The sequence below is a fragment of the Xenopus tropicalis genome, chromosome 10 (genome assembly GCF_000004195.4).
Source record: "Xenopus tropicalis strain Nigerian chromosome 10, UCB_Xtro_10.0, whole genome shotgun sequence".
Lineage (NCBI taxonomy): Eukaryota > Metazoa > Chordata > Amphibia > Anura > Pipidae > Xenopus > Xenopus tropicalis.
In genome coordinates, this window is record NC_030686.2 from 36,610,410 (window position 1) to 36,634,617 (window position 24,208).

Sequence of the window (24,208 nt, forward strand, 5' to 3'; positions counted from 1 at the left end):
TTTCTATTTGCACCACTGGGCTCATACCCTAGATTGCCCCTAGAAGGGGGGGCTAGCTGAATTAGCACTACATGTACTGCTCAGCCGTAAAGCAATGTCCCAGTGAGTATAACAGACGCTCATTCACTGAAGCCTTCTGCTGCCAGACATTCCCCTACACATGCCTACTGCCCTATGTAGAGACAAATGGAGGGTGTCATATTGCAGGATGGAATTAGACACACTCTCCCTTAGCTGCCGGACTGACATCCAGCGAGTTGCAGACGTTCCCTACATCGCCCCTCCCCTTTTCATTTCGGTACTACTCTGTAGCGGTCAGTCTCCGCCCCCCGCATAAGCGCCGCTCCCAGTGCTGAGGCCCCTCCCCTCCCTGTGTCCCTCTCGCTTGGGCTCCGCTCACCCATTCATGCTCGGCTCAGTGTGTGGCTGACATCCCGGGGTTCCCCTGCCGCCCCTCTCTCCTTCCCTGGGCTCCTCACCCCGCCTGGAAGGGCGCAGCTCAATCCCCTTTTTATATCAAGCAGCTCCATTCATACTGGTTGAATATTATTCCGTTTCTCTGTGAGCCCCAAGTGCAGATGCCTCCTTGCTGCAGCTGAAGGCTTCCCGTCCTCCCTCTTCCTTGCAGATCCATTTCAGCCACTGGACTGGGAATCGCACAGGATCTACAGCAGCTTCACCTGACATCAGCCCAGCCTCCAGCAGCCCCCCAGCAGCCTCCTGCGGCCCTCCAGCAGCACCTCCTTGGCTATTTCAGGGACCCTTCAATTTTTAAATGCCTTTCCCTATCATGAGGAGGATTCTGAGGATTCCCAATCGTTCAGTACTGGCCATCCTCTTCCTCTTCTCATTGTCCTCTTCTTTCCTCTACTTCATCTATGTTGCCCCTGGAATCGGTAAGTGTTTATTTAAAGTGTTATTCCAGATGCTGACCTACCCCACCCACCCCCAGGTTGCCCCTTTGTGTGGCCAGGTAGCCCCCTTGGGAGCTGGTAGCCTTGCTGCCTGAGTGCTCATTAGCTTATCATTCTCATTGATTATTGATAATGTTTTATGTGCCTGTGTTGGGTGGGGGGGCTGGCTTCATTTCAATGGGGACTGATCCTGAATAGGCATCCCATGGAAATTGTCTGAATGCATGCATACTCCGGGGGGATGGGCTGCACCAAATGGTTTGGGCTTTAAACAGTTAACCTGGGGTAACACATTGTGGCATCCCCATCATTTATATATATATAGTGCCAGTCGTGCTTTGCGTTCACTTGGGCCCTATAATAATTTAACTAACAAGGGATACAGAATAGAAACAGGATCAGCCGGGCCCGCTTACAGTCTAGGGTGTCCCTATATTGATGAAACTGAAAAAGGTGTCAGCTCTGCTGCCTACAACTTGCTGGGATAATATTGCTTCATCTTAGAGCTTAGTTATTGGCCACTGAGAGATTGTCAGCATTTCTGCCTTACAGAAATTGTCAGCTCTTCTTCCTAATTTGAGCCATGGATGTTGTATAAGATGGAAAGGTACATTGATATCTGCCTCTGTAACAGTTGCCCTGATAGTGTACAGGCTGCTCAAGAGGTCAGATGCAAGTGCTGCATGTATATTTCATATCATTTATAGCCCCCCCCCTCCCCGGCCCTGCAGGTTGCTGAGTGACAGTGCTGGGCACACAAATTCAATTAGTGGCAACCTGCGCACCCTCCGATATCCAGCGAGGAAACTCAGTGACATATCCGCAGAGTCCTCCCTGCCAAAGGCGTGTTTCCTGAAGATGATTCTGCTGCTGGTATGGGAATAAAAAAAAGAGATCTCAGGGGAAAACTGCCTTTCAGGGATTTCTGAATGTAGAAAGTATAACCCTTTGGCTGCTGGATGGTTGTGGAATATTATTTTTTTTTTTTTTCCTTTCAAGACAAAATATTTCCTGTTTATTATAAGGTTAGCAGGATGCTTTTATTTATGTGTTTTGCCTCCCTTTTTATGGAGTAGAAGAGCTGACACTCTGTAATAATATATATAATATATACAGAAAACCGCCATTTAGGTCTATGAAATATGATGGGAATTTAGCCATTTCCTGGGTTATTCTACTGCAGTCTGGGGAGGGGTGACAGGTGATGATCAGGCATTGTGGGAAATGCACAGTGTTCCAAGGCAAAGGCATTGGACAGAGCGTTTTATCTCATTGGTTCCATCCAGTAGGCCTATCTCTGCGCTGGCTGTATAACCATATACTTCTACTGATCTTTGTCCCCTTTCATCATCATTAACATGATACGCGTTTGGGTTCTTTAAGAAAGGGAGTACGATACGCATGACTGTCTCTGTGCACCATGTGTGCTTGAAGGCTATTAGCTGTCATGATAATATCGGTGATTGTGCACCCTTTTTTTGGCCCTTGCCAAAGCTGTGTAATGCGAGGAAGCCCAAACTACTTTCTCTGTCCTTCAAATGTAACTATATATAATAATAATAAAGTAAATGCAATGCATTGCAGTAGAAGGCATTTCCATATTATATGCCAGATTTGCTTTTCCATGGATACAAGTGCCGTTTGGTTGACATGAGTCTGCCGTTGCTTCTTCGTGAAAGCAAAAATGTTGCATGCAACCCTAATGCATAACATTCCACCAAATCACAAAAAATGTGCCTTCTATAAACTGGAACAGGCCCCCACTCATTTGTGCAGCCTTATAAAAGACTTACAGCCCTCTCTGTTGGAATTGCTTCCCATAACCCCATCAGACATTGCACCAAAGGCACTGATCTGTTTAACGCAGCACAAATCCTAATCTGCACTAATCTTGTTAAAGGAATCTTGTTTTTATCTTTATTTATCTTTTTAGTATTTGGGGGGGGGGGTTGGGTTTTACATATAAAAAGGAATTTGATGAGAATGTGTGACTAATGCAAGTTGGGGTGCTGTATAGGGTGGTGAAGGTGTGAATTGGGGCAGTGTCCCCAGCAGTCAATAAATACACAAGGAAGTCAACCATGGATGGCATCCCCCTAATTGCCATGGCACATATAGCATTTCACTTAATTTTTTTTACTTTTTCACAAAGGAAATGCCCATAATTGCCCCCATTGCTGTTAATCACATCTAATTTCACATGAATCTTGCCCAGAATCAGTGGGAAAAAATAGCGACTCTGGGTGTTTTACGCAATTCCTTATATGTTGCACAGGATGATATGAAGCATTTGGTGGCTGCGTGGGTGGGGGATAAAGTTCTCTAAAGCTCCACCTTCATAAATCTGAATTAGGAGCGCCTGTTGCAGGTGTGTGATTGAAAAATCAGTGGTCAGGGTTGCACAAACTGCACCGGGGGATATCAGGTGACCTCTGTAGTTAATGGAGGGGCACGTTGAACGATTTTGCCCCAACTAGAGAGCTACAATATGCTCCAACTTGCCCCATGTCCCATTAGCCTAAGGCAGCAATGGAGGCCAAGTTAGAAGATTTTGATGCCACATTCTAAACATGGAACAAAGCACCAAAAGTTCTGCATAAACCATGAGTGTCACTAGTGATGCATTGTATTCTGCTGAGCATGCTGGGAGCCCAAGAATATACACAGCTGGACTTTAAGATGCCCCCTCTGCTTTTTTAGGATGTTTATTGTAGAAGGACCCGAGGTCAGAAAATGCTGGTAGGGTTTCTTCCCGGGGAAGTGTGCTCCTTGCTGGGATTTTGTTGATAATAGGAATGTGGCAGTGGAATGCTTTACATTAACATGTGTACAGGAAACAACAGGGGAAGGATTGGTCCTAACAGAAAACCTGTTCAAACAAAAAAAGGATGGTAATGCAGCATATTATACAGGAATGGAGTACCCCAGACCAGGGCAGTTTTCAGCAAACAGGAGCAATGGTCTGGGGTACTTCCCACTGGGGAACATTTGGCAGCACCCGGTGATAATAACTTTTCTTTTAAAGGGAAAACCCTGTTATTCATATTATCACATATTCACATAATGAAAAAACATGTAATTCCATGCATCTTTCCAATATTCCGCCATTAAAAATGGTTTTAAAGTTATGTGTAAATGTAGTTGCAATAGAAAGCTGGTTTTCTGTCGCCTTCTACATGGTTTCAGGAGTCAGAAAAAGAAAATAAGAAGGTTACTATTTCATATTTATTTCACATAATGTTTAACATTTTTATATGGAAATCACTGATTGTAATATGTATATATGATTACACAAATTGCTGTTCTTATACTTTTTATGTAATTTAACACCACTGTTGCTGAGGTAAAGATACACGTAAGCTGCCAATTAACTTGGGGGGGTGTGGTTATTAAATTTGTATATATTCACTCTGTCTGCACTGATCTGTATGCTTGATAAAGAGGCTGATTGGCCTCGAAACGTTGCATCTTTTTCGCAAATAAAGACTTTCTAACAAGGAAATATTTCCCGTTAGCCCTGAGTGCCATTTTGCTTTTTGTTTTCCTTCAGGAGTCAGAACCCACAGTAATGAAAATATAAACCGCCTGACTTTCAATAGTTATTACATTTGCAAATAACTTCCAAATCAGTGGGAAGGGTTAGGGAACCTATATTGGGAAGTTGCTTAGAATTGAATTTGGCAGAAATGGTTGGATGGAGTTCCCCATTAATATTTTTTATTTTGGGGATGGTTAGGTTTTCATTTCCCAAATTGGTTCAACTTTGCTACATAGTAGCTGAGGTTGAATTAAGACTGAGAACAATGGAGCAACCTTTCTGTGCCAACCCCAACAACATGTTTGTCGTGGATTAAGTGTGTATTTGTGTTTGCACCACCGTGTGTGTGTATATATACACAATCTCAGCCTCCTGTCGGAATCTAGAGAGAGCGCGGCCTACAGGCGTTCCCGGAACGAATGTTAGCAGTCAGGTGAAATGTGCTGAGTGAACAGTTTGGGAGCAGAAGGGAGGGACACATCTATCCGGCAGATTGCTTTCAGCTGCTGGGGCTAAATTGGCCGCGACCTCCGATAGAATAAAACTCTTAGTCTTTAGCCATCAGCATTTTCTCTCCCACAGACCCATGCCTACCGTGTTTTTTTTTTTGTTATCCTCAGGGTCTGGAGGGGGGTGGTAAATCTCTAGGGTTTCGCTGCCAGTTGTAAAATGTACTTTCATACAGCAGTGCCAAGAATATTAAAATTAGCTTCCTCTCTGGATTTGTGGCTCAGGGCTCCTATTATTGAACTTGTGCGTATAGTCTCTCTAATGAAGCATGATCCAGAAAAGGTAAACTTATTATAGGGAAAATGTACACCGCTTTAATGTAGGATTTACAATCATTTTTGTATGTCCCATGTAACTGGTTTGTAATGTAAGGTGATTAAATGGCAGGTTACATTTATCAGTTTGCTGTTTGGAAGCAAATATCTGGTTGCTATAGGTTACTAGATCTGATGCAAATGTTGCACCTGCTCTTATGTTACATTCTTATTGGCACATTATTTATCAGTGTATTTGTGTCTAAATGAGTGGGAAAAGCCATATTTCTTGATCATATATATGTCTGTCCAGCTATGTTGCTGAATATTTTTTTTTAAAAGAAGGGGAGGGGATACTTGGCCACTTCCTCTCTCCACTAGCCATTGGGTTTCCCGTCCATCTGGGAAAGGCACTACTTCTCTTTGCGTTGGTTTCTCGACTTTATCTTCTAAATAGGACTGCTAGAGGTTATTGTAAGGATGTGCCTGCTGCACATAGACCTGTTTGTTTGTGTTAAACCCCAGGCTGCTTAGTTAATGTCACTTGGTTCTTTTCCGTCAGACCAGTGTCACTGATTGTAGCACCACATTTGTACAGGAGCTAAAAAAACCTGTTTTGGGGCCAAAGAGTTCATCCATAGAGTTCTGACTCAACATTGCAACGTGCAGTCCCTAATCTCTCCCTGTAAATGTCCAGTAAAATCCAGGGGCATAGATACTTCTGCACAGAGAACTTTTTATCTGCATATGTGGATTCATACCGATCATAGCCATGGTTGCTGTTATGAAGAGACCCAGTTTAAATGAGCTGACAAATTGTCAGGACTTAAACAACATCTATATGGGCAAGTACCCACACACTTGGCTGTCCAACATCTAATTTCCAAACAAAGTGTGAAGCTGCTCCCCCTACTCTTCTGGGAAGGTTCTTACTAGATGTTGGAACATTGTTGCTAGGAGTTGCTTCCATTCAGCCACAAGAGCATTAGTGAGGTTGTACAATGATGTTGGGAATCAGGTCCGGCTTACAGTTGGCGTTTCAATTCATGTTTTACCACTTCCATCTTAGCAAACCCATTATGGTAAGGTGCCCATACACGCTAAGATCCGCCTGCTTGGTGAGGTCACCAAGCAAGCGGATCTTCTCCCAATATCCCCACCTACGAGTGCGTGATATTGGGCTAATTTGGTTGTTTGGCCTTGGGGCTAAACGATCGAATTAGAACGACGGGTATAGGCTCGTTGATGCGGTCCCCGATCCGACTACAAATCAAACCTGCCCAATCGAGATCTGACCGATTTCAGGCCAGATGTCGGGCAGGCCCATCGTTAGTGCCCATACACGGGACGATAAGATGCCAAATTGGTTTGAGGGACCCATGTCGGCGGCTAGAATCGGCCTGTGTATGGCCACCTTAAGACTTGGCTTAGTCCAATAGAAAAGGGCCTTCCTCAAACTGTTCCACAAAGTAGGAAGCATGGAGCTGACCGGAATTTCATTGTACACTGCATCCTTAAGTTTTCTTTTCACTGGAACCAGGTTCCCTCCGGAATCATTCACCATATAGTGTATTTTTATTAATGAGTATTAAGTCAGAGTGTGGGACTTCCCTTTTTATACTGGATTCAGTGTATCAGAGGGAAGTTGTACAGGAGGAGAAGTTATATTATCGGTTTGTAACACTCATAAATCTCCATGTTGTTACAGGTTGTTTGATTGGAGTTTAATAGACCATACTGGGTAAATAGAAGAAATACAGTAAATTCTCTCATATGAGTAAAGTGGGAGAAGGAGTGTTTCATATAAAGCTGGGTTTCTTGACTTTAGTCTCAGAGGACCCATAGTGAAGGTGGCCATACATGGGCCAAGAAAACTACCGATACGTTCCTTCTGGGCTATGTCGGTACCTTATTGGCTTGTGTATGGGGCATTCCAACAGGTAAGCCTGAAGGATATCTGGCAGTATATTGGCTGGTGGCCGGCATTGGCATTCCAATATCCCTCAGCTCAAGGTGGTTGTATAAAGGTTTTCCCCTATACAACCACCTTGAGCTGAGCAATATTTTTTGACAACCCCCCCTACTGTAAATGATAAGGATATTAGAAGTCACTGAAGGCAGGCACAAGGCTGCAGGCTGAGTTATACAGGGAACTCTGACTATCACTCATGTATTATAAGGGATAATGTACCCCCTACTGTAAATGATAAGGATATTAGAAGTCACTGAGGGGTTCGGTGACCATATAAAGACACAAGGCTGCAGGCTGAGTTATACAGGGAACTCTGACTATCACTCATGCATTATAAGGGATAATGTACCCCCTACTGTAAATGATAAGGATATTAGAAGTCACTGAAGGCAGGCACAAGTCACTGAGGGCAGGCACAAGGCTGCAGGCTGAGTTATACAGAGAACTTGAGTGAGTATCACTAATGTATTATAAGGGATAATGTACCCCCTACTGTAAATGATAAGGATATTAGAAGTCACTGAGGGGCACACATAAAGGCATAAGACTGCAGGCTGAGTGTCTTTATATTATCATTTTTTGAGGTTTACATCATATTTTACAACGTCGGTACTTTCTGTGTTTCTATAATACAAACATTTTAATGAGTCATAAGACACAAGTGACCTTACTGCGCACCTTGATAAAGAAATAATTGACAGGCTGTTCTGGCTGGCTAATATTTACCAAATACACAAGTAAATAAAAGAATTAGATTATATACATTCCTAGTATTCAAACTTTATTTTAATTTCTGCTTTGCACTGAAGTTCATTCAAATTTCGAATCGCAAAGCAGTGTAAGGAATCAGTAATCAGTAAGTAATCAGTCCGGATACGATGCATATCATATCATATATAAAAAAACAAATAAAAGTAGATCATTTTCTGATGGTGTCAGACATATGTATTTAGTGCTGAAAGCAGCTGAAACTGCCACTGCTCCGGATTCCTAATCTGATGCTATCTGGTCTGTTTTGTACATAGACAGCCATGTCCCAAAACGAAAGTGAGTTCACTCATTTATATGGAATGCTAATTGGCTTCTGATAGAGCTGCCCCTAGTATGTGTGTGTAAATGGGATAAGAACCTTAAGGTGCCCATACACGTGAAGATCGCCAAGTGAGCGGATCTTCTGCCGACATCCCCACCTACGGTTGGGCGATATCGGGGAAAATGTAGTCTAATTATAATGGCGGCAATGGGGCAATAGGTTCGGGGACCGCATCAACGAGCCGATGCGGTCCCCGATCCGACTAAATCTTTTAAGCTGCCCGATCAATATCTGGCCAATTTCAGGCCAGATATTGGTCAGACATGCCCCTCGTTGCTGCCCCTACACGGGCAAATAAGTTGACGAATCGGTCCAAGGGCCCGATATCGGCAGCTACAATCGGCCCGTGTATGGCCACCTTTTAGATAGTAAGCTCCACTGGACAGGGAGTGATAGGAATGATCATCTATAGCGCTGTAGAATATGTTGGCATAAAATAAAGGGTAATAACACTAATTCTCTATATCATTTCTCATTCTGATACATTGTTGGAGACCCTGCAGTTACCTGAAAGTATATGGTTGTGTTTGTTGCAGGCTTGGGAATGTATAATTGCCGGGGAACACCTGATACCTTTGCAAAAGGTGACGTTAGCTACTCACAGGTTAATTCTATGCAGAGACACTCCGTTTCCCTGTTGCATACTGCACATATAAGGCTAATGCTCTACGGCGGTGATCCCCAACCAGTGGCTCGGGGGCAACATGTTGCTCACCAACCCCTTGGATGTTGCTCTCAGTGCCCCCAAACCAGGGAGTTATTTTTGAATTCCTGACTTGGGGGCAAGTTTTGGTTGAATAAAAACAACATTTCCTACCAAATAAAGCCCCTGTAAGCTGATAGTGTGCATAGAGGCTGCCTAATAGCCAATCTTAGCCCTTATTTGGCACCTCCATGAACTTTTATGGTGCTTGTGTTGGTCTCCAAGTCGTTTTACATTTGGCTGTGGCTCACGAGTAAGAAAGATTGGGGATCCCTGCTCTACAGAGAGATTAGTTGTCCTTGATAAATCTCTGCTACCACTGGAGACTACTCTTCCTGAAATGCTTTTCAAACGGCAACAAAGTGAATCGCCAGCGGAAGGGCAAACTCAACGCTTTGTTTTTCCGAAGTTGCACAAAGTAAAAACTGAAGCAGTGTGTATGCCTTTCCACTCCTATTGTTGCCAGCGGAAAGGCATTTCGGGGAGGTTAGTCGCGGGCACTAACTGACTCCTTTGGATATTAGCCATAAGGGGGGAAAGAAAAAACTATTTTGTACATATACACTATAGTCTGTAGACTCCAGAACCAGGGTGAAAACATTTTCTGCTGCCTACGCCATAGCCGTATCTCTTTTAATAATAAACTCCCAATCTTTTAATCTGCTGGATTTTGCGACATCGTTTAAAGGAACAGCAACACCAAAAAATGAAATTGTTTTAAAGTAATTAAAATATAATGTACAGTTGCCCTGCGCTGGTAAAACTGGTAAGTTTGCAACAGAAATGCTACTATAGTTTATATAAATGAGCTGCTGTGTTAACACGGGGGCAGCCATTGAAGCTGAGAAAAAGGAGAAAAGGCACAGGTTGCATAGCAGATAACAGATAAGATTTGCAGAATATAATGGGGTTTTATCTGTTATCTGCTAAGTAACCTGTGCCTTTTCTCCTGTAAATGGCTGCCCCCATGGCTACACAGAAGCTTTATTATATAAACTATAGTAGTCTTTCTAAGGAAAACACACCAGTTGTACCAGTACAGGGCAGCATTACATTATATAGTAATTACTTTTCTACACATTCATTTTTTGGTGTTACTGTCCCTTTAAGGAGCCAGAATGAGAAAACAAAAGGATAGATGGATATTTCAACAGCAATTAAATATACACATAACGTTCATTATATTTTATAATGGGTTTAATGTAGGTATAGAAAAGATTTACTTAGAGCTGCATTTTTTTTTCATTATGTAGAAAACATAATGTCTTTGAGTGTAGTTGGATGCAGTGGCAGCAAAGTAGATTTTACAGTCTATGGCAAATAATGGGTTAAACCTTCCAGCAAATTAGTGACTATACAATACTAATGACCAACATGAGTGCTGGGAAACAGTTGACATGCAGTGGGACCATTATTAGTTGTTCTGTATGTTCCAGGGCTGGTTTGTAATAAAAATGTCATATGAACCAGGTACAGACTGGGGTCCATAACAATTTAATGAAGGGCCACATCTGGTCTGTGGCCCTTCAGTTGGGCATCCATGCATACATGCCCCAACCATGTCCTGCTATTTCAGGAGATACCCCTGACTCCATCCTCACCTGGTTAAAGAATCTGGGTAACGCTAGGATAATCTGAGTGTGTTAAATATAACATTTATTGTGCGTGCCAAAACTTTCTCCTCTCTATATTTGTGCTATATTGTTATTGCTCTGGTGCACCCTTCTCATCCTGGTAGCAACAGAGCACAAATGATTCCAGCCTGGGATTTCCTGGAGGTTAATTTTTCAAGTTTAGGATCATCTCTGAGGTTTAACTACAGTCAAAGCAACAATGCTTATCCCTAGATTAGATCCATGCTATAATCCCACGCAATCTTTTTAACTGAGCAGCACATTGATGTAATTTGCTCATCTCGCTGATCTTGAGCGTCTGTTGCGTCTGACTTTCAACTACCACCCGGTGTAGCATTTCAGCCACATAAGGACTCCACTTTCTACATTTATGCTGCAGGTGCCATATTGTTTCCCTTAGACAGTACAGTATGAGGGTATAGTTTATTGTGTGCCCAGAACATTCCTTCTCTGTATATTTGTATTTTTACATATGGGAGGGAGGTGCCATATTGTTTCCCTTAGACAGTACAGTATGAGGGTATAGTTTATTGTGTGCCCAGACCATTCCTTCTCTGTATATTTGTATTTATACATATGGGAGGGAGGTGCCATATTGTTTCCCTTAGACAGTACAGTATGAGGGTATAGTTTATTGTGTGCCCAGAACATTCCTTCTCTGTATATTTGTATTTTTACATATGGGAGGGAGGTGCCATATTGTTTCCCTTAGACAGTACAGTATGAGGGTATAGTTTATTGTGTGCCCAGAACATTCCTTCTCTGTATATTTGTATTTTTACATATGGGAGGGAGGTGCCATATTGTTTCCCTTAGACAGTACAGTATGAGGGTACAGCTTATTGTGTGCCCAGAACATTCCTTCTCTGTATATTTGTATTTATACATATGGGAGGGAGTTGCCATATTGTTTCCCTTAGACAGTACAGTATGAGGGTACAGCTTATTGTGTGCCCAGAACATTTCTTAATCAATTTAATGGGAGCCAGGGGCAGTTTCATGCACTTGTCAGCCTGTTGTAAAGCACCACATGTGCCAAGAGCCTAAGGAAAAGTACATGCTTATGTAAGAGTCCAAACCCTTGTAGTGTAGGCACTTGAGAAAACACAGGGTTACAGTGATATACTTCCGGGGAAGTCAGTAAAAAAAAATGGATAATTGGTTCATTACAACTCATACTGGCAATAATGCATGGCTCTACCCTAGCCCAAATGCTTTCTCTTTAGAAGAGCCAAAAAAAGCAGGTGCCATATTGTTTCCCTTAGACAGTACAGTATGAGGGTACAGCTTATTGTGTGCCCAGAACATTCCTTCTCTGTATATTTGTATTTATACATATGGGAGGGAGGTGCCATATTGTTTCCCTTAGACAGTACAGTATGAGGGTACAGCTTATTGTGTGCCCAGAACATTCCTTCTCTGTATAGTTGTATTTATCCATATGGAAGGGAGGTGCCATGTTGTTTTCCTAAGACCAGTGCTGTCCAGTTATCGGGGCTGTGAGCCTATATCTGGAAAGCCCTGCTTTAGTCATTATGAAGTAATAGCTTGCAATATGCATGTCTTCTATTGCAGAGATTGTCTGGATGCTGCAGTTTTTTCAGAGCAATAATCATCTTAGCCTAAAGTGCATTTTCTTTAAACCTGATTGGTTACATCCCATACAGTATTGCCTTAGAATTGACACTTAATGACCCCTAGCTTAATTCCTTATCTCATGAGTACAAGGTTACCATCTACTGAATTACCTTCGTTTGCAAGTGTATTTGCTTACAGTAAACAGCTAGCCATGAGCGGCATCACTTTGTTATTTATGTTGGATGGGTCTTTTGCGTATCAAAGCCAACTTTCCCTTGAATTTCCCATTGTCTGCTCAAGATGGAGTATTCTTCTAACAATCGGGTCAATAGAACCCCTTTTTAAACAGGAATTGGCCTTGTGCTTGTTAATTCCTGCACTAAATATTTCTGTAGAATGTAAAGTACTTTCATTTTACAAGTTTTTGGTTATTTAGAGCAATTTTGGGAAGACTTCCTCCTGGATAATGAACCTGAGACACAGACTGTTTGTTTTTGCTGTACCCGGGTGTATATAGATATATTGCCACTTAAACAAATAAGCAGGAGGGTTTGGCACATTATACACTACATATGGTTACTTAAGGGCGAAGACACACAGAGCTACTAGTAGCAGCTACTTGTCGTGGCTACTAAAAAAGACAATGCTGATCATTTACTGATAAATGTCTCTGTGTGTGTTTTAGCTGAGGCAATTCTCAGTATTATCGATGGCAGGGGATTTTCTGGCATTTAGTAGCTGCTATTAGTAGCCCAGTGTGTCTTCACCGTTAAGTAACCATATGTAGTGTATAATGTGCCAAACCCTCCTGCTTATTTGTTTAACCAGGTCTTAGCATTAGTCTTTCCTTTTAGAGTTCACTCAGATGGGTGTGTTCCTACTACGTACTGAAACCCCACGTGAGTTTATTTGCTTTTGCCAATTGAAGCAGGCTGGAACTTTTTAGCAAAAAGGTAAACTCATTTAAAGTAACAGCCGGGAAAAAAAAGCACAAACCTGCATCAACTGAGCTTCCATTTTCAACAGATTAAAGGGGATGTGAACCCATTAATAGCTAAATTAAAGATCTGTATTAAATATATATTGAAAAGTTGCTCTGAATCACATTTTCTTTTATTATGCAATGTTTCCATTTTGGGTTTATATTCTCTTTAATGGAATTGTAAGCTCTTTTGGGCAGGGCTCTCTTCACCTCTTGTATCGGTTATTGATTGCTTTATATGTTACTCTGTATGTCCAATGTATGACACCCACTTATTGTACAGCGCTGCGGAATATGTTGGCGCTTTATTAATAAATGTTAATAATAATAATGGGAAGCCTACATTTAAAAGTGCATACAGATCAGGGTCTGGCACAGAATGACGAGTGTTGGCTCTAAGGGTTTGTTGTAATGTTGGCCAGTTTGGCGACTATGTTATACGTTGGCACTGGATGAATACCTGCTCTGTGGGCCAGCACATAAGCACCCGCATTGCTGCCCGTGCCGTACTATCTAATCAGCAAAGTGTTGCCATGCAGACTGACCTTCACAGTCATTCACATCCCAGCCATTAAATAGATTAATGTTCTGGAGTGGAGCAGAAGGCTTCTTTTTCTCGGCCTCTGTTGATGTCAAAGACTTGGAGGGCGTTCAAACGTGTGACGTGTGCGGTGTATGAATTAGTGTGTGATGAGTCACGGTGCCCATAGATACAGTATCTATGCGGAACCTGATCACCAATGAGCACATCTGTTTCCTGCGTGTCTTCTATAGTTAGTACCTGCTGTCTGTCTACTGACCAGCCGGTGTTGGTATATCGGCTAATGCCCATTTCTGCATGTGGATTTGTAGGCATCATTGCATGCTAGAATAGTGCTTAATGCTACTACATGACATTAGTTTCATGGTGGCTCCAAAACTCTGTACATAGCCTGTACAGAGAGATACCATAAAACTATGGCAGCATAGGGATTCCCCTGTACTAAGCACAATTCAGCAGGAACAGCCCCTAAGTTTGCTCATAGCCTGTACAGAGAGATACCATAAAACTATGACCGCATAGGTACAGTATTCCCCTGTACTAAGCACAATTCAGCAGGAACAGCCCCTAAGTTTGCTCATAGCCTGTACAGAGAGATACCATAAAACTATGACCGCATAGGTACAGTATTCCCCTGTACTAAGCACAATTCAACAGGGACAGCCCTCTAAACATGTAAATATTGACTCTGTATCTAGAAAATAAAGTTTTTTAATAACTTTTTTCCTTTTGAATGAATGATAAGGCTGGAACCAAGGAAGGGTCACTTTTTTGTATGAGTGTGTGTATGACTTCATCTGTTTACACAGTTTTTCAGAATTTTGTTCAGCTGACTAGCTTCTGGGAAAGTCAGTGCAGGTGTTGCTGGGAGTGCAGTGTAGGTGGGAGGGGTGGCGATTCAGAAACGTAACCAGGTGCTCATTGTGTCAGGAAAGGGACTGTAACTAAATGGTAATGTATATAGTAAGGCAAGATACCGAGCTGCCCACACCCCAGAGTTTCTAGGAGCCTCCTGGGCTGGTGCAGAGCGGGTTGATCTGGGGGCATGGACAAAAACTTTCCGGAGACCCCCTACAAGAGGTTGACATCTCTGTGGGAAAGGGAGTACAGTAAGGTGGTTTTGAGGGAGGGGCTGTTACTGTAACTTTGTCTTTGCAGTATGGCAGCTCCCACCTATAGAAGGTGTGTTCTATGCACGCAGTAAGTTTTGCTTTCACTCTTCCTGTGTGGAGATAATATACAGATTTGGCAGTGAGCCAGCTACTCATGGGGCGAGAGATACTGTAATGTGCCGATTTAGAGGTGCCCAGTGAGTTCAAGTGGCTTATTCTCATATAGGGAGCAGCGATACTAATGGGAGCATGATCCAGTGACTTTATATGGTTCTTTTATATCCTGGAACTAGGTGGCAAGTAGGGGAATAGATGGTCCCCTGGGTGTGGGCCTGGGCAGACAGTAGGTGGCTCCTGAGTATCACTCAGAGTGGCTATGGGTGGGGTATTAATACTCATGTATGGGAACACTCCAATGATTGGGCAATTAATTGCAAAGTGTGACTGTCAGTGGCAGTACCAATGGCAAAAGCAGATATTTGTGCATCACTCAGGAAGTGAGTCATTATTAGGGGGTGGGACTTAACTGTTGAAGTTTACCCACCTAAGCAGTTCTGGGGAAGTGGCTATACCTATGGGATAGTGTGCATAGTAGGGCAAAATGGTATCAAGCAAACTGCTGTGACCGTGGGAAAGTGGGTATCGCAGGGCAATATGGTGCTGAGGGGGCTATAACTGTAGGATAGTGGGTACAGCAGGGCAATATGGTGCTGAGGGGGCTATAACTGTAGGATAGTGGGTACAGCAGGGCAATATGGTGCTGAGGGGGCTATAACTGTAGGATAGTGGGTACAGCAGGGCAATATGGTGCTGAGGGGGCTATAACTGTGGCATAGTAGGGCAAGATGGTGTTGAGGAAGGGCTATAACTGTAGGATAGTGGGTACAGCAGGGCAAGATGGTGTTGAGGAAGAGCTATAACTGTAGGATAGTGGGTACAGCAGGGCAAGATAGTGTTGAGGAAGAGCTATAACTGTAGGATAGTGGGTACAGTAGGGCAAGATGGTGTTGAGGAGGGGACTGATGGAAGAGTTTATAATGTTGCTTCTGCTTTTGTCTCTGTCTCTATCCATAACTGCTGATGGATCAGGCAGTAATAGGACAATGATGTTGGGACTAGTGTGACGTGTATGTAGGGTGTGAGGGTACAGAGTCACACAGGAGACTGTGTTATTGAGGCCCAGACAATGCAGCAGTGCTGTATGGGCCGACTGTGGGAACAGCAGCCAGTGACTAAGCCAATAAGCATCTCAGTCCGTCATCTTTATTATCACGGAGTGACATGAACAAGGTGTTGCACAAGACGGTGACGGGAAGGAGAAAGGAACGGGTGGGAAGGCCACATGCAGACACTGGCACAAGTTTACACTAAATGACTGGAATTTACCCTCTTGTGCTTTAAAGGGCCAGTAACATTACAGAGTTGAATCCTGTACATGCAAGATGGTAGAATAAAGCATTTTCATGGGCTTAAAGGGGTTAGTTCACCTTTACCTTTCAGCATGGTACAAGCAGTGATATCCCAAGACAGTGTGTGTTTTTCTGTACTTTATTTTTAGTTCCAGTTAGGGATTTCAGCAGCCCAGTGTACCCTAGCATCAGTGTCAGTGAGAAAGTGGAAGTTCAATAGGAGAAAGTATGAATGAAAATATAAGAAATGTGTATTTTATAACAGCAATAGTTTTTTGGTTACTGGCGTCAGTGACCACGGCAACCAGAGTGCATTTTAAACTGGAAGCATGAAGACAGTTGTTCTGATCAATCCAATTTGTCATTCGGCCACACAAGGCATTGTGAATTTCAGATGACAGGTATGCTCTGATTGGCTGCTTACAGATAGTGAAGTCTCACTGTGGCTCATTACCCCACCTCCCAAAGAGGGGTGCCTCTGCTTATCTCTGAGCCAAACAGCCATAGCCAAACACACAGGTGTAAATGGAGGAGGTGGTTTATACAGAGCTCATTGTGTCTACACTAACTTGTTATAAATAATTAAACAAGACTGTTAAATATATTTTACATAAACTTTAATGGTTCTGAATATAATTGCTTTACATTAGGCATGCCAATGCTTGAATCTGAATTCAGTGGTTTAATTTGCTCTGCCTACATATAGCCTTCTTATATCTCCCATTCACACAGGCAAATTAGCTGTGCAGCAAAATATAAAGGCTTTGTATCATTCCATAACCAGTAAATAAAGAATGTGGCTTTGATTTCTCTGCAGTTAACACTTACCTGTTCATGATGCAAGCCCGTGGGATCATTATTCGAGAGAACATGCGGACAATCGGGGCTCAGGTGTACGAGCAAGTAGTCCGCAGTGCATATGCCCGGAGGAACAGCAGCATCAATGATACAGGTACGGAAAAAAACTAAAGCTTATTCTTTCTCATGTATACATGTGGGAGCTGCCATATTGATTCCTTTATATGGTGCAGTATGAGGGTGCAGCTTATTGTGTGCCCAGAACATTCCTTCTCTGTATATTTATATTTATACATATGGGAGGGAGGTGCCATAGTGTTTCCCTTAGACAGTACAGTATGAGGGTACAGCTTATTGTGTGCCCAGAACATTCCTTCTCTGTATATTTGTATTTATACATATGGGAGGGAGGTGCCATATTGTTTCCCTTAGACAGTACATTATGAGGGTACAGCTTATTGTGTGCCCAGAACATTCCTTCTCTGTATATTTGTATTTATACATATGGGAGGGAGGTGCCATATTGTTTCCCTTAGACAGTACATTATGAGGGTACAGCTTATTGTGTGCCCAGAACATGTCTTCATCAAGTTAATGGGAGCCAGGGGCAGTTTCGTGCTCTTGTCAGCCTGTTGTAAAGCACCACATGTGCCAAGAGCCTAAGGAAAAGTACATGCTTATGTAAGAGTCCAAACCCTTGTAGTGTAGGCACTTGAGAAAACACAGGGTTACAGTGATATACTTCCGGGGAAGTCAGTAATAAAAATGGATAATTGGCTCATTAGAACTCATACTGGCAATAATGCATGGCTCTACCCTAGCCCAAATGCTTTCTCTTTAGAAGAGCCAAAAAAGCAGGTGCTGTATACTTGGTTCTGACTCATTACTATAATTATTCTTCACCACAAAGAATGATTGTTTGTATACATTATATACTGTATGTCATGTGCTGCTGTCTGAGTTTCACTGGAAAAATTTAGAAAACCTTCTTCCCATTACATTTCAGCAATAATGTGCAGAATCATTAGCAGGTTTGGTTTTATGGTATCTATATGTACAGGCCATGAGCAAACTTAGGGGGCTGTTCCTTCTGAATTGTGCTTAGTACAGGGGAATCCCTATGCTGCCATAGTTTTATGGTATCTCTCTGTACAGGCTATGAGCAAACTTAGGGGGCTGTTCCTGATGAATTGTGCTTATTACAGGGGAATCCCTATGCTGCCATAATTGTATGGTATCTCTCTGTACAGGCTATGAGCAAACTTAGGGGGCTGTTCCTGCTGAATTGTGCTTAGTACAGGGGAATCCCTATGCTGCCATAGTTATATGGTATCTCTCTGTACAGGCTATGAGCAAACTTAGGGGGCTGTTCCTGCTGAATTGTGCTTAGTACAGGGGAATCCCTGTGCTGTCATAGTTTTATGGTATCTCTCTGTACAGGCTATGAGCAAAGTTTAGTTTATAATAGATCAGGAGGGCCATGGGAGGATATAAAGTAGAAGCTGAGCCACCAGTAGTGTCCCCATACCAGCAGGGTGGAACAAAGCAAAAGCAAATTCATTATATATTAATCTATACACTTGTTTTTCAAGATTACGGACTTGATTTCAATCACAGTGAATCCTATCTCCAAACAACCACGTTTCTACCTGAAGATTTCACCTACCTGCCCAACCAATCTTGCCCCGAACGACTCCCATCAATGAGTAAGTCCATACTCTTTATTCTTAACCATCCTTGGTATGCCCTTGCTGCTAATGTGCCCAGTGTAACGCACCATCTACTTGAGATGCCAGCCCTCTCTGTCGGCCATGGGAGCCCTGCTTCTGGCCATCTGTAACATTGCTAATTTACCATAAATGTATCTTTAAAATAATACATTTCTATGTATTACCATCAGTTATTCCCCTGAATCAAACAATACCACAAGGGGAACTTTCCCCTAATATGTCTGGCTTGGATAGAGATCTAGTGCCAAGGGCAGTGCTGGGTATAAATACAGTGCTGACTCTACTATACTAATACTATAGAGCACCCATAGGTGGATACAGTTAGTGGCTCAGCTGAATGCTGTGTATTTGCCAAGATATAGGTCATGGTTAGTAGAGTCAGAATGATACCAGCGAATATCCAGCGCTGAGCAATAATCAGCCAAGTCCCATCAGTATCCTCCCACATCCTGACTGGCTTCCCAGCAACGGAACCAACAGATCTTAAGATATGTGGGCACGGAATTCACTCTTTTTTTTTTTTCAAAAGAAAGTACATTCCTTGTTAGCATTTCCTGCTGTGCAGTGCGGGTTGGCTGAGGTCTTTCATCCTAACACTTCCTTAACATTGCATTTGGTGCTGTCCCATTCAGAAGGGCAAATGGAAGTGAACATGAGCGAGATTCAGATGAGCGACGTCCGGCAGATGTTTGCCAATGGCGGAATCCAGATGGGAGGCCATTGGAAGCCCAGTGACTGCATCCCGCGATGGAAGGTAAGTCTGTTTTGGTTCTTTTTTTTTTAATGCCTTTTTTATTTCCCCTTTATGTTAGAAAATGTAATATTTGGTTTCATATGGGCTTGATGCCAGGTGGCTAGCAGCCGCGTGTAACGTAATGCAAGAGAGCAGCACTGCTAGGAAGCTAGTTCTTAGAAGCTGACATTGGATCCCTTGGTATCGACACCAGCTGCTGCCATACAGAACAGGCCAGTGTACAGGAAGCTCGGAGCCAGTCTGACCTAAGGTTCAGGTCTTTGGCTGGTGACTAATCAGCACGCTGTGCCCCCGGGGAGCTGGCAGCGGTACCAGGAAGCATTTAGCGGAACCACAAAGGTGGGAGTGTGAGCACACATTACGCAAGGCAGCACCTTGTTCCAAAAAGCCTCTCCCCGTGCTGAAGACAGAAATAATCATAATGTTATAGGTTCCTTTTAATATTATTTCTGATTTGGATCGCTTACAGATCAGAGCATTTCCCAAATCAGATATAACATTACCAACCTGGGAGGTTTCCTCTTTTCAATACAATAACTGAGGTTATTGCCTCAAGCACACACCCACTTTTTAAACAAAGGGAATCCCTGGCACACATGATGGCAAACTGCGATTTTACCCTTCAAGCTCAAAGGCTTCCCTCATCCATACTAGTGCTGTAAAGTCTATCTAACAAGTAGGAAGAGTTAGCCAATCACAGCCCTGCAATCACACAAGCAAAGACAGGCTACAGTTCCCTATCAGGTCAGCCTAGCTGCTGATTGGTTCCTATCCTACAGCACAGTTTCCTGAGTGCCATGGCCCCCTGCACAGCCTGGAAAAGGAGGCAGCAGGAAGTGGAACAGATGTGGGACTAGCAAGGTTTTTGGAAAATTTTTCAATAAATCAGCCCAAAACACTACATTTTAATGCACATTGCTTCTATATTTGGATGAGTACAATTCATAGGCACAGTATTGTTTTTCACACATTATGTCCACTTCTGGATCAGAAGAGACCTGTAGAATGCACAAAGAATTCCTCCTCTGCTTGAAAAGAATAAGAAGGTCACTAGGCGCATAAATGCCAGAACAATTTGTCATAACCACGTACACGTTCTCCTCCTTCGTGTACAAAACCATTATCCTGCACCTCTTGTTACTCTTTCTCTGCATTGTGTGTGTCTGTTTGTGATATTGTTGTTCTAACTGATCTCCTCTCATTCAAGGTGGCGATTCTCATCCCGTTCCGAAATCGGCACGAACACCTCCCGGTTCTTTTCAAGCACTTGATACCGATGCTTCAGAGACAGCGCTTGCAGTTTGCCTTTTATGTAGTAGAGCAGGTATGTAAAATACTCCCTGTCTCTACTGCTCTATCTCTCCCCTGTAATTTTTACCCCCATGGTACATAGTGGTAGTTTGGGCCATTGTGCCTGCTACATTGTATCAATGCTGACAATGCAGAATGAAGTTGTCTCATTGCAGGCACAATTAATAATGCATATACATTATCAGTAAGGACAAACTGCAGTTCTTTGTATTTGACATGCTGTTTTAGTAACATAGTAACATAGTAAGTTGGGTTGAAAAAAGACATACGTCCATCACGTTCAACCATAATGCCTGCCTAACTTCTAGTTGATCCAGAGGAAGGAAAAAAACCCCATCTGAAGCCTCTCTAATTTGCCACAGAGGGGAAAAAAATTCCTTCCTGACTCCAAGATGGCAATCGGACCAGTCCCTGGATCAACTTGTACTAAGAGCTATTTCCCATACCCCTGTATTCCCTCACTTGTACTGAGAGCTATCTCCCATACCCCTGTATTCCCTCACTTGTACTGAGAGCTATCCCCCCTACCCCTGTATTCCCTCACTTGTACTGAGAGCTATCTCCCCTACCCCTGTATTCCCTCACTTGTACTGAGAGCTATCCCCCTACCCCTGTATTCCCTCACTTGTACTGAGAGCTATCCCCCTACCCCTGTATTCCCTCGCTTGTACTGAGAGCTATCTCCCATAACCCTGTATTCCCTCACTTGTACTGAGAGCTATCTCCCCTACCCCTGTATTCCCTCACTTGTACTGAGAGCTATCTCCCCTACCCCTGTATTCCCTCACTTGTACTGAGAGCTATCTCCCCTACCCCTGTATTCCCTCACTTGTACTGAGAGCTATCTCCCCTACCCCTGTATTCCCTCACTTGTACTGAGAGCTATCTCCCCTACCCCTGTATTCCCTCACTTGTACTGAGAGCTATCTCCCCTACCCCTGTATTCCCTCACTTGAACTGAGAGCTTTCTCCCCTACCCCTGTATTCCCTCACTTGTACTGAGAGCTATCCCCCCTACCCCTGTATTCCCTCACTTGTACTGAGAGCTATCTCCCCTACCCCTGTATTCCCTCACTTGTACTGAGAGCTATCTCCCATACCCCTGTATTCCCTCACTTGTACTGAGAGCTATCTCCCCATACCCCTGTATTCCCTCACTTGTACTGAGAGCTATCTCCCCATACCCCTGTATTCCCTCACTTGTACTGAGAGCTATCTCCCCTACCCCTGTATTCCCTCACTTGTACTGAGAGCTATCTCCCCTACCCCTGTATTCCCTCACTTGTACTGAGAGCTATCTCCCCTACCCCTGTATTCCCTCACTTGTACTGAGAGCTATCTCCCCTACCCCTGTATTCCCTCACTTGTACTGAGAGCTATCTCCCCTACCCCTGTATTCCCTCACTTGTACTGAGAGCTATCTCCCCTACCCCTGTATTCCCTCACTTGAACTGAGAGCTTTCTCCCCTACCCCTGTATTCCCTCACTTGTACTGAGAGCTATCCCCCCTACCCCTGTATTCCCTCACTTGTACTGAGAGCTATCTCCCCTACCCCTGTATTCCCTCACTTGTACTGAGAGCTATCTCCCATACCCCTGTATTCCCTCACTTGTACTGAGAGCTATCTCCCCATACCCCTGTATTCCCTCACTTGTACTGAGAGCTATCTCCCCATACCCCTGTATTCCCTCACTTGTACTGAGAGCTATCTCCCCTACCCCTGTATTCCCTCACTTGTACTGAGAGCTATCTCCCCTACCCCTGTATTCCCTCACTTGTACTGAGAGCTTTCTCCCCTACCCCTGTATTCCCTCACTTGCTAAGAAGCCATCCAGACCCTTCTTAACCCTTCTTAAAGCTATATAATGTATCAGCCAGCACGACTGATTCGGGGAGGGAATTCCACAACTTCACAGCTCTCACAGTAAAAAATCCATCTAAATGGAACCTCCCTTCTTCTAAATGGAGTGGGTGCCCTCGTGTCCGTTGGAAGGACCTACTGGTAAATAAAACATTAGAGAGGTTATTATATGATCCCCTTATATATTTATACATAGTCATGTCACCTCTTAAGCGCTTCTTCTCCAGTGTAAACAGACCCAACTTGGCCAGTCTTTCCCCATAACTGAGACTTTCCATACCCTTTACCAGCTTAGTTGCCCTTCTCTGTACCCTCTCTAACTCAGTAATGTCCCGTTTGAGCAAGAATGCTGTTTTACACAAGGAGACAGACTTGAGCACATAGAGGCTGAGCTGCCTGCTCCTCGAATATCATGCTTGTTCCACTTTGTAACCAGCCATTAATGCAACAGAGAGTGCTCCCAGGTTTGGCAGTGGGGTGCCATTCTCACCCAAATCCTTTCCTCCTTACATAGGCGGGCAACCAGCCTTTCAACCGTGCCATGCTATTTAATGTCGGCTTTTTGGAAGCAATGAAGGACCTTGACTGGGACTGCCTAATATTTCACGACGTGGATCATATACCAGAAAGCGATCGGAATTATTACGGCTGCGAGCACATGCCGAGGCACTTTGCCGCCAAGCTGGATAAATACATGTACCTGTAAGTTGGGGTTCGGGAATACATCTTTTCAAATTGACTTAAACAGAGGAGGTTTTCTTCCTTGTAGGTTGAAGTTGACTGACCTTATTCTCAACTATATTAATGAGAATTTGTGTCATGGGAAAATATACTCTTGTCAATAAAAAGATGCATGAACATAGTGAGGGCCCAATTTAGCTGCATATTTATTTAATGTTAACGGGAGCTGGTATAGTGCTTGGTCCCATAAGGTAACATTGTTTTTATATGTGTTTCTCTCATGCTGGTACCTTTGCTGGACCTAAGGAAATGTTTTACTAAGCTGTTCCTTGTTTTCAGTTTCCTTAGTTACCCCATAGAATGCAATGAGTAGCCTAGTACAAAGGCTTAATACTAATGTAATACAGCTGGTAAACACACTAATACTTTTCAAGTGTGTTTTGGCAAAGGCTTTTTTTTGTTGTGATTGGTGTTATGTAATTTTTTGTGATTGGTGTTTGCATACATTTGTTTGTATGTGCATAGCTAACAGCTTCATTTGACCCCCTGACACCACATTGGTTTGTTTTATATGTTCTCTATGGGAAGGTTCCATAATGACAAAACAAGCTTAGATGTGTGGTTATTGTTGTCACTTGGGTCCCTTATGTTACCATACACTTGTCAGTCCTACTGGATGTATGAGTAGTTACCTTTATTTGTACCCTTGGATTCTGGTTCCTGGAAGGTTGGCATCTTGGTTCCTGGGCCCAACTGGCAATATGATTGCTGGGGTTCTGGGGTCACCAATCTCCAAAGCTTTCCTTGCTCTATATGTGTATAATATATAGAG

General features: G+C 43.2%; 1 protein-coding gene across 1 annotated transcript in view; it reads left to right on the forward strand.

Annotated features, from left to right (window-relative positions):
* The first annotated feature begins 427 nt into the window (after positions 1-427).
* Positions 428-24,208, forward strand: part of b4galt5 (UDP-Gal:betaGlcNAc beta 1,4- galactosyltransferase, polypeptide 5) — a 28,619-nt gene continuing 4,838 nt past the window's right edge. The window contains 6 exon segments of the mRNA NM_001016385.2: positions 428-896; positions 17,058-17,192; positions 18,631-18,744; positions 19,401-19,522; positions 20,730-20,846; positions 23,210-23,397. Coding sequence (NP_001016385.1) covers positions 791-896; positions 17,058-17,192; positions 18,631-18,744; positions 19,401-19,522; positions 20,730-20,846; positions 23,210-23,397 — 782 coding nt within the window. The 5' untranslated portion in view covers positions 428-790.